This window comes from Podarcis vaucheri, assembly GCF_965113315.1.
Source record: "Podarcis vaucheri genome assembly, chromosome: 6".
Classification (NCBI taxonomy): domain Eukaryota; kingdom Metazoa; phylum Chordata; class Lepidosauria; order Squamata; family Lacertidae; genus Podarcis; species Podarcis vaucheri.
This window is the reverse complement of record NC_138764.1, coordinates 67733650-67746559: the sequence shown is the minus strand read 5'-3', so window position 1 is coordinate 67746559 and position 12910 is coordinate 67733650. Positions and strand designations below refer to the sequence as shown.

The 12910-nt window shown below is 41.7% G+C and overlaps 1 protein-coding gene across 27 annotated transcripts in view; it reads right to left on the bottom strand.

The window, feature by feature from the left end:
- LOC309535347 (C4b-binding protein alpha chain-like) overlaps window positions 1-12910 on the bottom strand; it is a 59594-nt gene that overhangs the window by 29488 nt on the left and 17196 nt on the right. For 8 of the 27 annotated variants that reach the window (XR_014221192.1, XR_014221193.1, XR_014221194.1 and 5 more), the window contains exons 1-5: window positions 9969-11283; window positions 7326-7508; window positions 5427-5609; window positions 3864-4055; window positions 2148-2339 (exon numbers count right to left, since the gene is read on the bottom strand). Coding sequence is in view for 6 of the 27 variants with exons in the window: in XM_082228374.1 (XP_082084500.1) it covers window positions 2148-2339; window positions 3864-4055; window positions 5427-5609; window positions 7326-7508; window positions 9969-10053 (835 nt within the window). In the remaining 21 variants the exon portion in view is untranslated. Of the gene's footprint in view, window positions 1-2147; window positions 2340-3863; window positions 4056-5426; window positions 5610-7325; window positions 7509-9800; window positions 9826-9968; window positions 11862-12910 lie in introns of those variants that run through there. The other 19 variants (XR_014221188.1, XR_014221189.1, XM_082228372.1 and 16 more) reach the window with 10 other exon arrangements.

Sequence of the window (12910 nt, the reverse complement as noted above, 5' to 3'; positions counted from 1 at the left end):
AAGAGATATCTCAAGAATTTAAGACTAAACAAGGAGAGGAGAAAGCACAGATGGAAAGTACCAACCAAAAAGCTACACTAGTGGAGTACAAACAAGAAGTCCCTTGGATCACATGGATTACAAATCTGCGAAAGATACGAAAGATGAAGGAGGAGGCCCCTGGAGCACTCGGAATACTGGAACTTAAAATAAAGAAAAAATATGAATGGGGCCTCCACTCTGAAGATGAAGGGTTTGTGGATCTTTTGCAGCAATGGCTTTTAAATACTCTTGTGGGAAGAAAATTTGGTTTGAATGGGATAGAACTTCTTCGAGATTTGCTGACAAACACAAAGGACTACCAACAAGACCGGCGGAGAGGGACTGAAAGAGATTTGAAGGCCTCGGACGTGAGGAATCCAGGCTAAGAACTGTCATTATGGACATGTATTTGGGAAGGGACGATAACCGGGGATGGGAGGGAGGGAGAAAACAGAACTTTAAAAACTCTTAGGACTTTTGGGTTTAGTTATTATGACTTTTATCTAATATAAATTGGGAAATCGATGGAAGGGAAACTGAGTCCAACTTAGGAAAGAATCTAAATTTTTGATAAAAATGTTATATTAAGATGGTAAAGAGGAGAAATAATAACTTGCCGACATAATCTTGGAAATTGGGATGCAGGAAGGGGGGTGGGGGGAAGTCAAGGAACAAGGTTAAGAAAATAAAATTTCTGAAATTATACATGTTTTTGTCTTTGTTTATCTGTGTGTGTTATGTCTTTATAAAATCTGAAAAACCAATAAAAATTATTATTTTTTAAAAAAAGTTGTTTCTGACAGCCAAATCCCGGCAATCTGGGAAATTCTGGATATATGGCACCCCTAGTTAAATTTTAAAAACCATTCTTCCATTGTTGATAATGATTAATCTTTCCATCTTTGTGCATATAATAGTCTCGCCAACGTAATCATATATTGAAACAAAGTTCCATAGTCCTTTTCTAATTGTGTATCCATGTCCAAGCAGGAAGAGTTTCAGCCAGCAACTGATGTTCAGAAGTATTGCTGCCGCCAACTGTCGAGGGCAGAGCATAGCCACTGTGGCAACTAGCCATCGGTAGACCTCTCCTCCATGAATTTGTCTAATCCACTTTTAAAGCTATTCAAGTTGGTGGCCATCACTGCCTAGGGGAGTGAATTTCATAGTTTAACTGAACACTGTGTAAAGAAGTATTTTCTACTATCTGTCCTGAATCCTCAAGCATTCAGCCTATGAGTTCTAGGGTTATGAGAGAAATGAGAAAAAACTTCTCTCTATCCAATTTCTCCATGTCAATTTTTATAAAATTCTACCATGTTGTCTCTTACTTGCCTTCACTCTAAATTAAAAAGTCCCAAAATATTGCAACCTTACTTCATAAGGGAGTTGCTCCTTCCACTTGATCATTTTGGTTGCCTTCTTCTGAACCTTTTCCAATTCTACAATATTTTTTGAAATAAGGTGACTGGAACTGTACACAGTATGCCAAATGTGGTTGCACCAAATATTTCTATGTTGCCATTATGATCCTGGTAGTTTTCTTTTCAATTCCTTTCCTAATGCTTCCTAGAATGGAATTAGCCTTTTTCATGGCTGCCACATACTGGGTCCACATCTTCACTGTGACCTCCAGTCCAGACCCCATGAGCATATAGGTGAGATTTTTTTTGTCCCAGCAGGCATGACTTTATACTTGTTTACATTGAATTGCATTTGCCATTTTACCACCCAGCTCAATTTGAAGAGGTCCTGTTGAAGCTCTTCACAATCTCTCTTTGTTTTAACAACCTGAAAAAATTAGTATCACCAGCAAACCTGGTCACCTCACTGCTCCGTCGTAATGCTAGACCATTTATGAAGAAGTTTAAAAGCACTGGTTCCAATACTGGTCCTTGGGAGACTCCGCGTTCTACCTCTCTCACATTATGGTTCCCTCTCTAGAAACCTAATGGATAACCAGTATTGGTTAGAGTGCTGATGTTGTGAGCCTTATTTCCTTATGCTCAGTTAGTATATATGCATAATTAAAAGTCTTCAGTGACTTTCATTCTAATGAAACCAAACCTGGCATAAGCACTGGCACCCCCAACATCTCTTGGCATTTTCACAAATATTATACTTACTCAGTTTACAAACTGGAATATTAGGTGACCATTTACTCCCACCAATGTAAGTAATTGTAGATGGCCCGAACAAAGTATACCCAGCATTACATTGAATAGAAATTTCATCTCCAGGGGTATAGTATTGTTTCACCCCTTGGGTTATTCTTCCATTATGGATATAGAATTTAGAAGTGTCTGGTGATGTTTTTGCTGAAAACACAAATAACTATTATAAATGATAAAGCAATGCTTTGTTTCTTTGTACAGTGGTACTTTGGTTCTCAAACTTAATCCATTCTGGAAGTCTGTTCCAAAACCAAAAAAAATCATACTTGTGCAACTTGTGCAAGATGCATAATGTTCTACACCAAAAGGTTAAAAAAACCTCTCTGATGTATATAGATTTGGAATATACTAAGGGTTTAAGCATAAGAGTGTATACAAATATCTTCAAATTTAATAGGAGAGCTGACCTTAGCCTGTCTTGTTAATGACGTAAAATGATTCAAACAGGATCCACTCTAGCTGGCACCCTCCTCTACACTCTCTCCCTTCTCACAGATGTATTCAGACTGTTTTCCCCAAATGGTAGCTTTTAGCAGGGGAAGGAAGAAGCTTAATTGTTTCCAAGATGACACCAGCCATAATGGCATGTAGGCTTTTGGAGCAGCTACTCCAGAAAACATGCTCATAATACATGGATTTTCCAGATTTTATCACTACTGCATGAGGCAAAAGTTGCAAGGGTAGCTTTGGATGGTCCCAACATTTTCACCCCTCTAAATTAAAGGTAAAGGACCCCTGACAGTTAAGTCCAGTCGTGAACAACTCTGGGGTTGCAGCGCTCATCTCGCTTTACTGGCTGAGGGAGCAGACGTTTGCCCACAGACAGTTTTTCACAATCGTGTAGCCAGCATAACTAAACCGCTTCTGGCAAAACCAGAGCAGTACACAGAAACATCATTTACCTTCCCACCAGAGTGGTACCTATTTATCTACTTTCACTTTGATGTGCTTTCGAACTGCTAGGTTGGCAGGAGCTGGGACCGAGCAACGGGAGCTCACCCTGCCATGGGGATTCGATCTGCCGACCTTCCGATCGGCAAGCCCTAGGCTCAGTGCATCCCAAATTTGCTGTCTGAGGCAAGGGATTGAATCTGTTTCATCATCAGAGTGGCCCTCTTGCCTCTTCCTCCTGGGAGGAAGGCCATGTTTGAAAAGCTGAGTGTGACGTGTCTTATTAGAAACTTGGGATAGCCAACTTTAAAGCAATATGATGCTGGTGTCACTGCTGATTACCTGGACTTTCTCTTAACTTCACCCAAAAACCTCAACAAGGTAGTTATCTAGTAATATACACAGCACTCTGCTTTCCAACATGAGCTAAAAAGCCATTGTTCTAGTCCCATCCCAGTCCTGCATTATGAGGAATGAGAGGATTCAGAGACTATAGGTATTTGCCCCAACAGGATTATACAAGGGGAAGGGATGTAGCTCACTGCTCAAATCCCAAACAAAATGTTTACTTGATAGCAGACTAAGTACTGCATCACTTAAAATAATTATGCTCCTTTTACCTACTTTTTTTTTTTTTAGAACAGCCTCACAGGGCTGTAGATGGGGGGTGAAGATTGACCATCCGTGATTTACAATAATGGGCAACATCTATCTTGGGTATGGAGCAACTGAGGAAGGAACATATTTGTGTGCTTCTCAAACTGGTTCTATACATACCCAAACATAGTGGTATAAAAGGATCCCACTGATTGTAGCCTTGGCATCGCACACTCATCTTTGTGGTTTCATCAATGAAAGAGTAGTTTTGATTGCAGTACACATCAATGACATCTCCAACATTGTATTCAGATAGCAATGGATATACATGTCCTTTGGACACTACTGGGGCACCACAAATATGTGGAGTAACTGTAACAAGAACAATAAAGCTGCAGAAGATAAAAATTATTGTCTGTATAATATTAGCCTTGCTTTTATAAGTTTGCGGTAAGAGTCAAGTTGTAATCATAATATCATGTATCTGGATTTTTGAGCGTGGTAAGAAGACAAGGCACAAAACACAGTTTACTACTGATTCTTTCATGGCCAAACCAAGTAACCTTGTTCCACAGTACACAAGAGAAAACAGATTTGATTTTTCTGGAAATTCTCTTAAGTTTTTGGAGCAGTCACACATAGAGCAGATTTATAAAATAACCACTTGATCAGTTGTGGTGATGAGTAAGGAAAGCTCACAGGCAATCAGGTGAAGAAGCGTGATCTTTTCAGACACAAATGAATAACCTACATCTGTGTGACCACTGAGGCTACATATACTCTCTTTTAAGGTAGACATTTTAATAGATTCATTTGCAAGGCTGATTTCAGAATGTGCACATACTAGGCATGCACATGGGAAGGTTCCAGAACTTTGAAAGAAGGAAACATTCTCATGTCATCCTCCTTGGCTGTCTAATTCATATTGGCTGGAATTCAAGCTGGTGCTAAGGAGTTCACTCTGTCAGCACATTTCTGCTTGCCTGATGAAATTATCTCCCCTCTCCCCACCCCTGTTGCCCCCTGTCCAGGACTCCAACCACTACACACAAAGCCCCAACATTGCCCTGCTTGAACCCCGTCCAGGTAATCAGCAGTGACACCAGCATCAGGAGGGCAGTTCCACTCAGTCGCATGAACTGCTACTGTCTGTAACCTCACTGACTGAACTTGCAGCTTTGTTCAGTGACCTTATCTGGAGTTCAAAGGAGATAACGTAAAAACAATGCAAACATTAAGATTAAAGGTAAATACTGGCTAACAACAGAGAAGATATAAGGAAAATAGGTAGAAGGATAAGAGCTGCTGGCTGAAAGTAGAAGTAATGTGGGAGTGAAGATAGCTGACTGCTTCACTACAAGGCAGGAGTGAAAAACTGGTGCTAGGAGCATCCCACTTCCCTGAAACCTTTTCGCTCCTGCCTTGTCCTGGACAAGGGTTATCACCCAACCCAGTGCCTGAATGACACCAGAAATAAATGTGTTGAATAAATATTTTTGATTTTGGGCTGCCTCTCCTTCTGCATTAGTGCACCATTTTTACAATAGTGTTCTCTGAACTTGGCCAAGATCCCTACATGAGACATAATAGAGAAGAATGTCAATATATACACTTCAGCTTAAAACTCTACATGGTACATTATTTACTCTTTTATAACACAGCATTTCTCCAAGTTTAAACAGCTTCTAATTGTTGAATCATAAAATATAAATGTAAATCCTGTGATTTTTTTCAAAGTCTTACTTTTTTTGCAGGATGGCACTTTAGGGACCCAAGTACCGTTCTTCTCACAGAGAATGTAATGATTTCCAATCATGAAGTATCCAGTTTTACATTCAAGTGTAACACTGTTGCCATAAGTATAGGAATCTCTTAATCCACTTAATTCTATTCCATTTTGAACTCGTGGATTTTCACATGTAATCACTGAAAGTAAGATTAAAAAGCAAAACTCCTTAAAAAATAGAATCTGTGCATTTCTATTTCCTTAAAGATGGGATATTTTCTGATGAAGCTTATTTTTAAAAATACTCTCCTGTTTTCCTGTTTGAAGAATACTTTTGTAGTGTCTGTGCAGTGAAAATTAGTGGTTGTGAAAATTAGTCCATCTCCTGCCAGGGATCCAGATTATTTCCCCCTGTAATTAGCACTTGCACAGCTGAAAAAATACATATTCCCAGCAATCAAAGAGTTATTGGGAAAACGAGAAATGTCAACTAATTCTGCTTATGTGATTGCCATTGACACCTAACTAGCTAGCATCTCTTTGAATCAGGAGTGATGAGAGAGATACATTGGTGGGCAGCAGGTGAACAGCAATTCCAATGCCCTATTAAGAATGTGCATTCTGTTTCCCTCCACCTCTGGTCTACTTGTATATTTGTCAATAAACAAATCATCAATGAAAGAAAAACTGCTATAAAAATGACCTGTGAATTTGGGGGAGTTTCCCTCTCCACAGTGCTTTACCATTATTAGCAACAATATCACAAAAAATGGAAGGTGTTTCAATAAACAAGAAAGTATCATTGCAATGGTATTGTATCACTATTCCAGTCCTGTTGTGAGATCCACCAAGAATGTCTGGAGGGACTGCACAGGAAATTCATTTTAAAAAATGAACAAGTTAGCAAATAAGTGAAACTATTACCAGACAACATAGAAAAATCCAAAATATATCATGCACCTATTGTTGCTTTAAACACATTAACATTTCTTTTTAAACCATACAAATAATTACAATAAAAAACAACATAGCCCCAGACTTTTTATTAAAAGCAGTCAGTTCCCAAAAAGTATTCACCTGCCAAGACAAGGAGAGAGCCAATCTAGTTTCCCTACAGAAGCAGTTCCGAAGCCTGGGAGCAGCCACCAAGAAGCCCCTCGCCTGCATCCTTACCAAGCATGCTTGTGAGGGTGGCAGGACTGAGAAAGGGCCTCCCCATAAAATTTCAAAACCAGGCGTATTTGTATGAGGAAATATGGTCTTTCAGATAGCTTGGACTTAAGCTGTATAGGGATTTATATGTCATAAGCAGCATTATTAATTCTTCCTGGAAACAGAGCAGTAGCCATGCAGCTGTTGTGACAGGGAGTTGAATGCTCTCTATAACCAACCCTGATCAACAATCTGGCTGCAGCTCTTTGAGCCAGTTGGAAGTTTCTGAGCACTTTTCAAAGACAGCCCCATGTGGAACATGTTTCGGTAATCCAAATGGGATATAACTAAGGTATGTGTCACTGTAGACAAAACAGGCATCTCAAGGAATGGGAGCAACTTACTAGATTCCACAAATAAATTGTGGAATTTTGTGTTTCACACCAAATGGGAACAACCATAATAAAACAGACTCAAAATTGGCAGGGTTGGGTAATGACCAGAAATTGTGATTCTTTAATAGGTTACATGTGGAGTCACGGATTTGTGAATATTTGGGAACACAGACTACAGAGCTTCAAGAATGAGGCAGTAAACTTCACTCCATATTCTCATTTATTTTCCTAGAATGAATTTCCTGGTTCAGATGTTAATAGGGAACTATGGCTTATACCAGCCAGGATTGTCACATAGAAGCCTGAAAAATTAGAGTAAGCTTTTAGAAATAACCAGTTTTTTAAAAATAATAATTAAGCAGCACATACATTTACATGGCTCTTCCAACTCTGTCCAGGAACCATCACGACAGTAAGTGACGGTGCTTTTACCAGGCAATCTTACAGCACCATCTTTGCATTGGTATATTACAGCAAAGCCAATAAGTTCTTCATACACCTCAGAAAATGTAAACTTTGGTAAGTCAGCCATGTTGCAGCCCTCTCCACACACTTTAAAAAGACAATAGTTAAAAATGTTACAGAAACCCTTGGAACTGAAAATGTTATTCACCACTTTGCTATATTTAATATTTTGTCATGTCAACCAACAGAACAAATATGGGGGGGGGTATAACTAACAGAAATGAACATGTAACACTTCATAATACCCATATGAAAGTGTTTCAAGATGAGTGCATGAACTACTGTGTATTAGCAGACACCTTCAGTTTAAACCTCAGTCTCCTTGGACCTCCTCCTGTGTGAACTCCAGCAAAACTAGCACTGATGCTCCCTTATACAATACACATTTTCTTCATTTCAAATGAAGAGTTCCTGCTGGAATGTCCCCCAAAGGAGAAGGGCAAAGCAGTCCTAATAGTAGGGAGGAGGAGACATGTGCTGGTGCTACCAGGTATGTATATCTGCAATGTGGTAAAACAAACAGCAAAGATTTGGCCATGGACAAGTGAGGCATAGCAAACAAGAGAGAGAAAAAGAGAAGGTCAAATATTTAAAGTAAATAAATGAATAGATCATAAATGAAAGCTAAAATAAAACCAAAGTCCAAACACAATAAAACATCCACAAAGTTTTGAACCGAAATGTATCCCACCAACCTATTACAAATATAAAACATTTCTGTTTCAACCCATATATGTATGCTGGGAAGTCATGACTAATTACTATTTCCAGCCTCAGTGAAACAATGCTAAACAGATGAGCATGCACTTCTCACATATGTTGCTATACACATTTGATGTAGAAACATCACCATTTACAACGCAGGTCCAAAGCTATAATATCAAAGCAGGGTTCTGTGACCAACAACACAATCCATGTTTACTTTAAAAATAAGCCTCACTCTGTTTCACTGAAACTTAGTCTAATGTTGCTATGCATAGAATTGTAGTCCAAGGGAATGTATGGAATATTAGACTGAAAACTAGAAGCCGGTTACAGCTACATTACATATATCATCCAATCTGAAATTGGATTACTGGACTACTATTGCAAGTATTGGTATTGAGAGGCAATTCATATCATTTCCACAGAACTTATTTTTTGAATGCACTGATAATCAAACAGACTCCAATCAGATTTAAATAAATAATGAAGACATGGAATATTATTTAGTAATATTATTATATGTGGATTGTAGCAATGCTTCACTGACGAACTGGCATTTCAACATCAAAATAAATAAACAGGATACTGTAGCTGTAAATGGTTACAAAATGAGCTAGGTTAACAAGTACCTTAACCTTAACAAGGCTAGTAATGGGTATAACACTTCCACTATCTGAAGCGTATGGCTTACAATAACACCTGCTGGATATCACCAGCAAAGAGTATTACTTCACTGTTTTTGAGCTCCCAAAGCTATTTAGATGGCCACTGAGAAACCAGAATTGGAAGGGGACTTTTTGTTGTTCAGATGATTTTATATACAACAATATATTTATTTTAAAAAAATCAAAGTGGTGTTGCTTAACTCAGCAAAGCTTTTCTTACACAAGCTTTGCAACCATGTAAAAAATGGTCAGCCCCATGTTAAAAGCTACAGGGGCGCCTTGCATACGCGTGACCATTGATGTTCATCACATTTCAACACTGCTTGAGCCTGCAAAGTTTTCAGCCAGTCATACTATTTCTCTTCCAACCAATATGCATACCTGTAACTTCCTGCTGAAACCCCCGGCCACATAGAACCATAGATTGTAGAGCTGGAAGGACCATGAGGGTCATCTAGTCCAACCCCCTGCACTGCAGGAACCCAACTAGATCATACATGGCAGACAGTTGTTCAACCTCTGCTTAAAAGCCTCCAGTGAAAGAGGGACACCCTTCCACTGTTGAACAGAAACTTATCCCTGATGTTTAGTCGGAATCGCCTTTCTTGTAACTGGAACCCACTGGGTCGGGTTCTACCCTCTGGATTAGAAGAAAACAAGCTTGCTCCATCTTCCATGTGACAGCCCTTTAGATAGTTGGGAGATGGCCAGCAAATTGGCGCGCATCAAAAATACTTCTTCGGATTGATCTCTTTGATCTCAGACTCTCCTAATGCACTATCATTGTGTCAATCGCCCTACAAGACCCTTCTGGGAGGCACCAAGGTCTTCCCCATGCGTGCTTCCTCGGGAGTAAGAAAGGCCCCTTGGGATGATGGACGGCCCCGTTGGCTCTGCCGACGGAGGCCGCAGCCTGGGACGCGGCGGGCGGCGCGCGACCGCCTCGCGGCTGAGGAGGACGGACACCTCGACGCCACCTGGCGGCTGCGGGGGGGACATCCGCGTTTACCTCAGGCGCCTGGAAAGACCCGCCCACTCGCGCGCCGCGTTTTGCGAAGCCTCTCGAGGAGAGAGGGCGGGAGGGGAAGGGGCAGGTGGCGGGGAGAAAGGGAGGCTCAGCGGTCGCTAGAGGCCGCTAGAGGCTCCGTCGTCACTCGCCTGCCTTCCTCGTACTCACCCACCAGTCCCTGAGGCAGCAGCAACAGCATCGACATCCCCAAGAGCCGCCGGGTCAGCAGAAGCCCCCAGGACGGCCGCAGCATAACGCCCAGCTGAGAAAGCGGCGGCGAAAGCCGTGTACCTCAGCTGCGCATGCGAGGTGGGGGGCGGGGAAGGACGTTGGGAGGGAGCCGCGTGGCCGTCGGGAGGCGCGCGCCGAACGCTGCTCCGCTCGTGCTACCGGCATTTCTGCTTGGCCTTAGAGAGGAAGCAGGCTGCCAATTCTTGGGTTTTGCCGCGGCTCTGGAAAAAAAAAATAGAAGCAAAGATTCTCACATTGAAGCATCGTTGCGTGTGGGAAACGTGGTTGTCTTGGGGGTGTTTTGGGGTGTTTTTTTTACAGAGTTTTGAAACATTTTAAATAATTTCTTACCAGTGCAAACACAATGCATAATTTTATCACGCTGTTTCTGGGGCAGGAGGCAAACCTCTCTGGCTGACAGGCGGCAGGTTATGACAGGACATCCGAAGTAATCCAGGGTTGTTATTCCAATGTTGCTTCTCCCTAGTGTTGTCTTCTTATCCCGGAATAGTAAAATATATTCCTTGGTCACATTTGCCAGGCTCCATTCATTTTGGTACTGAGGCACTTAGAAACTTGAGCATTTCAAAATTGAAATTCTATCTCAATTTTGAGATATAATTGAATATCTGTTTTATGAATGTCTTAGTTAGGCAGACTGACTATAACTAGAAAAGCAGGCTATACATATTGTGGGAGAGAGGCTGAGGAAGAATAACATTTCCACCCAGTGTAGGTTTATTTATTATGTATTTACTAATTTGTTTTTGCAACCATAGCCACACATGTACAACAGGGATTGTTAAAAGTGGTGCCATTTCCCATACCTATTCCGCTGTGAACTCTTGGATGTATGCTATGAAATTTATTTGGTTCATTACAGTTGTTTTCTGTGTAACAGTAGAAGCAACAAGAAATAGGAAGAACATGAAGCAGATGAATGTAGTTCAATAGATGATTCAACCATACAGGAGCAAGTTACTATAAAGATAGCTATGTGCTTCCTCACAGCATACCCCTAAATCTATTACAATCCTGTGAGCAACATTTGCAGAATTATGGCTGCCTGCACACATATTTGATGCAGTCACCGATAATTAGTTGCAGACTTCTCTGCTGAGCGCCTGAGGGCCCCAGTCCTGCCACTCACCACCTGGCCTAGGGTGGGCACTGATGGGCTCTATAAAGGACTGCTGCCGCTACTGCTGGGCAGAGAGGGCTCCATTTTGTTTTGTTTAAATTGCTGCTATTTTTTACCTATGTCATTTTAAACTGTGATACTAATGCTGTATTCTTAGTTTTAGATTTTGATATATGTGGAGATTGTTTTCCATTTGGTTGTGTATTTTTTTGATGTGGTTTATTTGTTGTTTATGGCTTTTGTAATTATGTGAATCTTGTCATGTTGTAAGCTGCCTTGAGCATTATTTTTAACTGTGGAAAGGAGGCATACAAATAAAAAATGATGATGATGATAATTAGTTGTAAAATACATGGCCAAGAGGGGGTCATGTCTGGGCAGCCCTGGACCTCCATTCACATTGCCCTGGCTTGTGCCCAAAGACATTCACAGACTCTCTTGGCAAGGAATTATATTGGTTCTCTCACCCTCGTCCCTTGCACCCTTGGCAAATAGATGATGGCCGCCCAGAGCAGCAGAGGAGTGGCCCCAGAAGTGGGTGGGTGGGGAGGCTCCTAGCCACTCCAACTCAGAATGAAGAGGCAGTTTCTGCACTCTGCTGGGCCTGCGCCCTTCATGGGAGCCAACATAACTAACCCTTAGGTATGCCCTTGCTGGCACCCCAGAGAGGTTACTTTGGTGCTGCTAACGCAGCAAAAACAATGAGGGAGCATAGGCGCTGACTCCATGGGGCCTGAGGGGGCCCGAGCCCCCTCAAAAATTCGTTTGCCCCTCCAGCAGAGCGCCATCGCCGCCCCTCCCCCAGCCCAAAATGCACAGGGTCGGGCTGCATGCCTCCTGCCCTCCCTCCCGAGCAAAAGCTCCACCCAATTTCCTTCGGAGCTGATTAATAGGCGCAGCACGCTCTCCCCTATTCGCTCACGAGGAGGCGGCGCCACTTTATTTGCATATTCATGAGCTTATTTATTATTCATGAGCTTTCATTTATTATTCATTATTTATTATTCATGGGCTCCCCCAATATTTTTTATAAGTCGGCGCCCCTGTGAGGGAGACATACAGCCACAGCGGGCATGGTAATTCCAATGGTTTGACCTCACCCCTGAAGGCACACTCTTCCATTTTCTCCCTAGACAGACAGATGCCAAATATTTATCATCATACAGTTGCACCAGGGCCCAAGCCTGCAATGGGACCCAAACTCTGAGCTTTCGCTTAAAAAGAATAAGTCTCTAGCCCTAACAGGAGGAAAGCTGTAAGGCAAAATGTGCAGCAACCCTTCTAAGCCATTTCTTCGAGGTAAACCAGTCTGCACCTGCCTTCCTGCAATGAGTAAAATCACAATGAGTGCTAAGTCAAGTCTGAAATGTGATTGTTGAGTGAGTTATTGGACACAAGGCCGGGGTCATAACGAGCTGCTGTTTTCTCCCCTTTAGTGCTCTTTTCAGCTTCTGCCAGATTTTCTAATAATCCTTAGAATCTCCAAAATACCTACTAGATTCTCCCTTTGCCCTTCCTTTCTTCCTAACAACCAAGATGTATCTTTCCTCTTGTTTCAAATATGGGGCCACTGCAGTGGTTAAGAAGGAGCTGAGGGAAAACAGGGCATACTGCTTGATAAGGTGAGCTGAAGGGAAATCTCAACTGCATCTCAACTGCAATCAGATCTAGCGAGCATGACCAATCCTCAGGGATTATGGGATTTGCAGTCCCAAAGTATTTGGGGGGCATGAAGTTA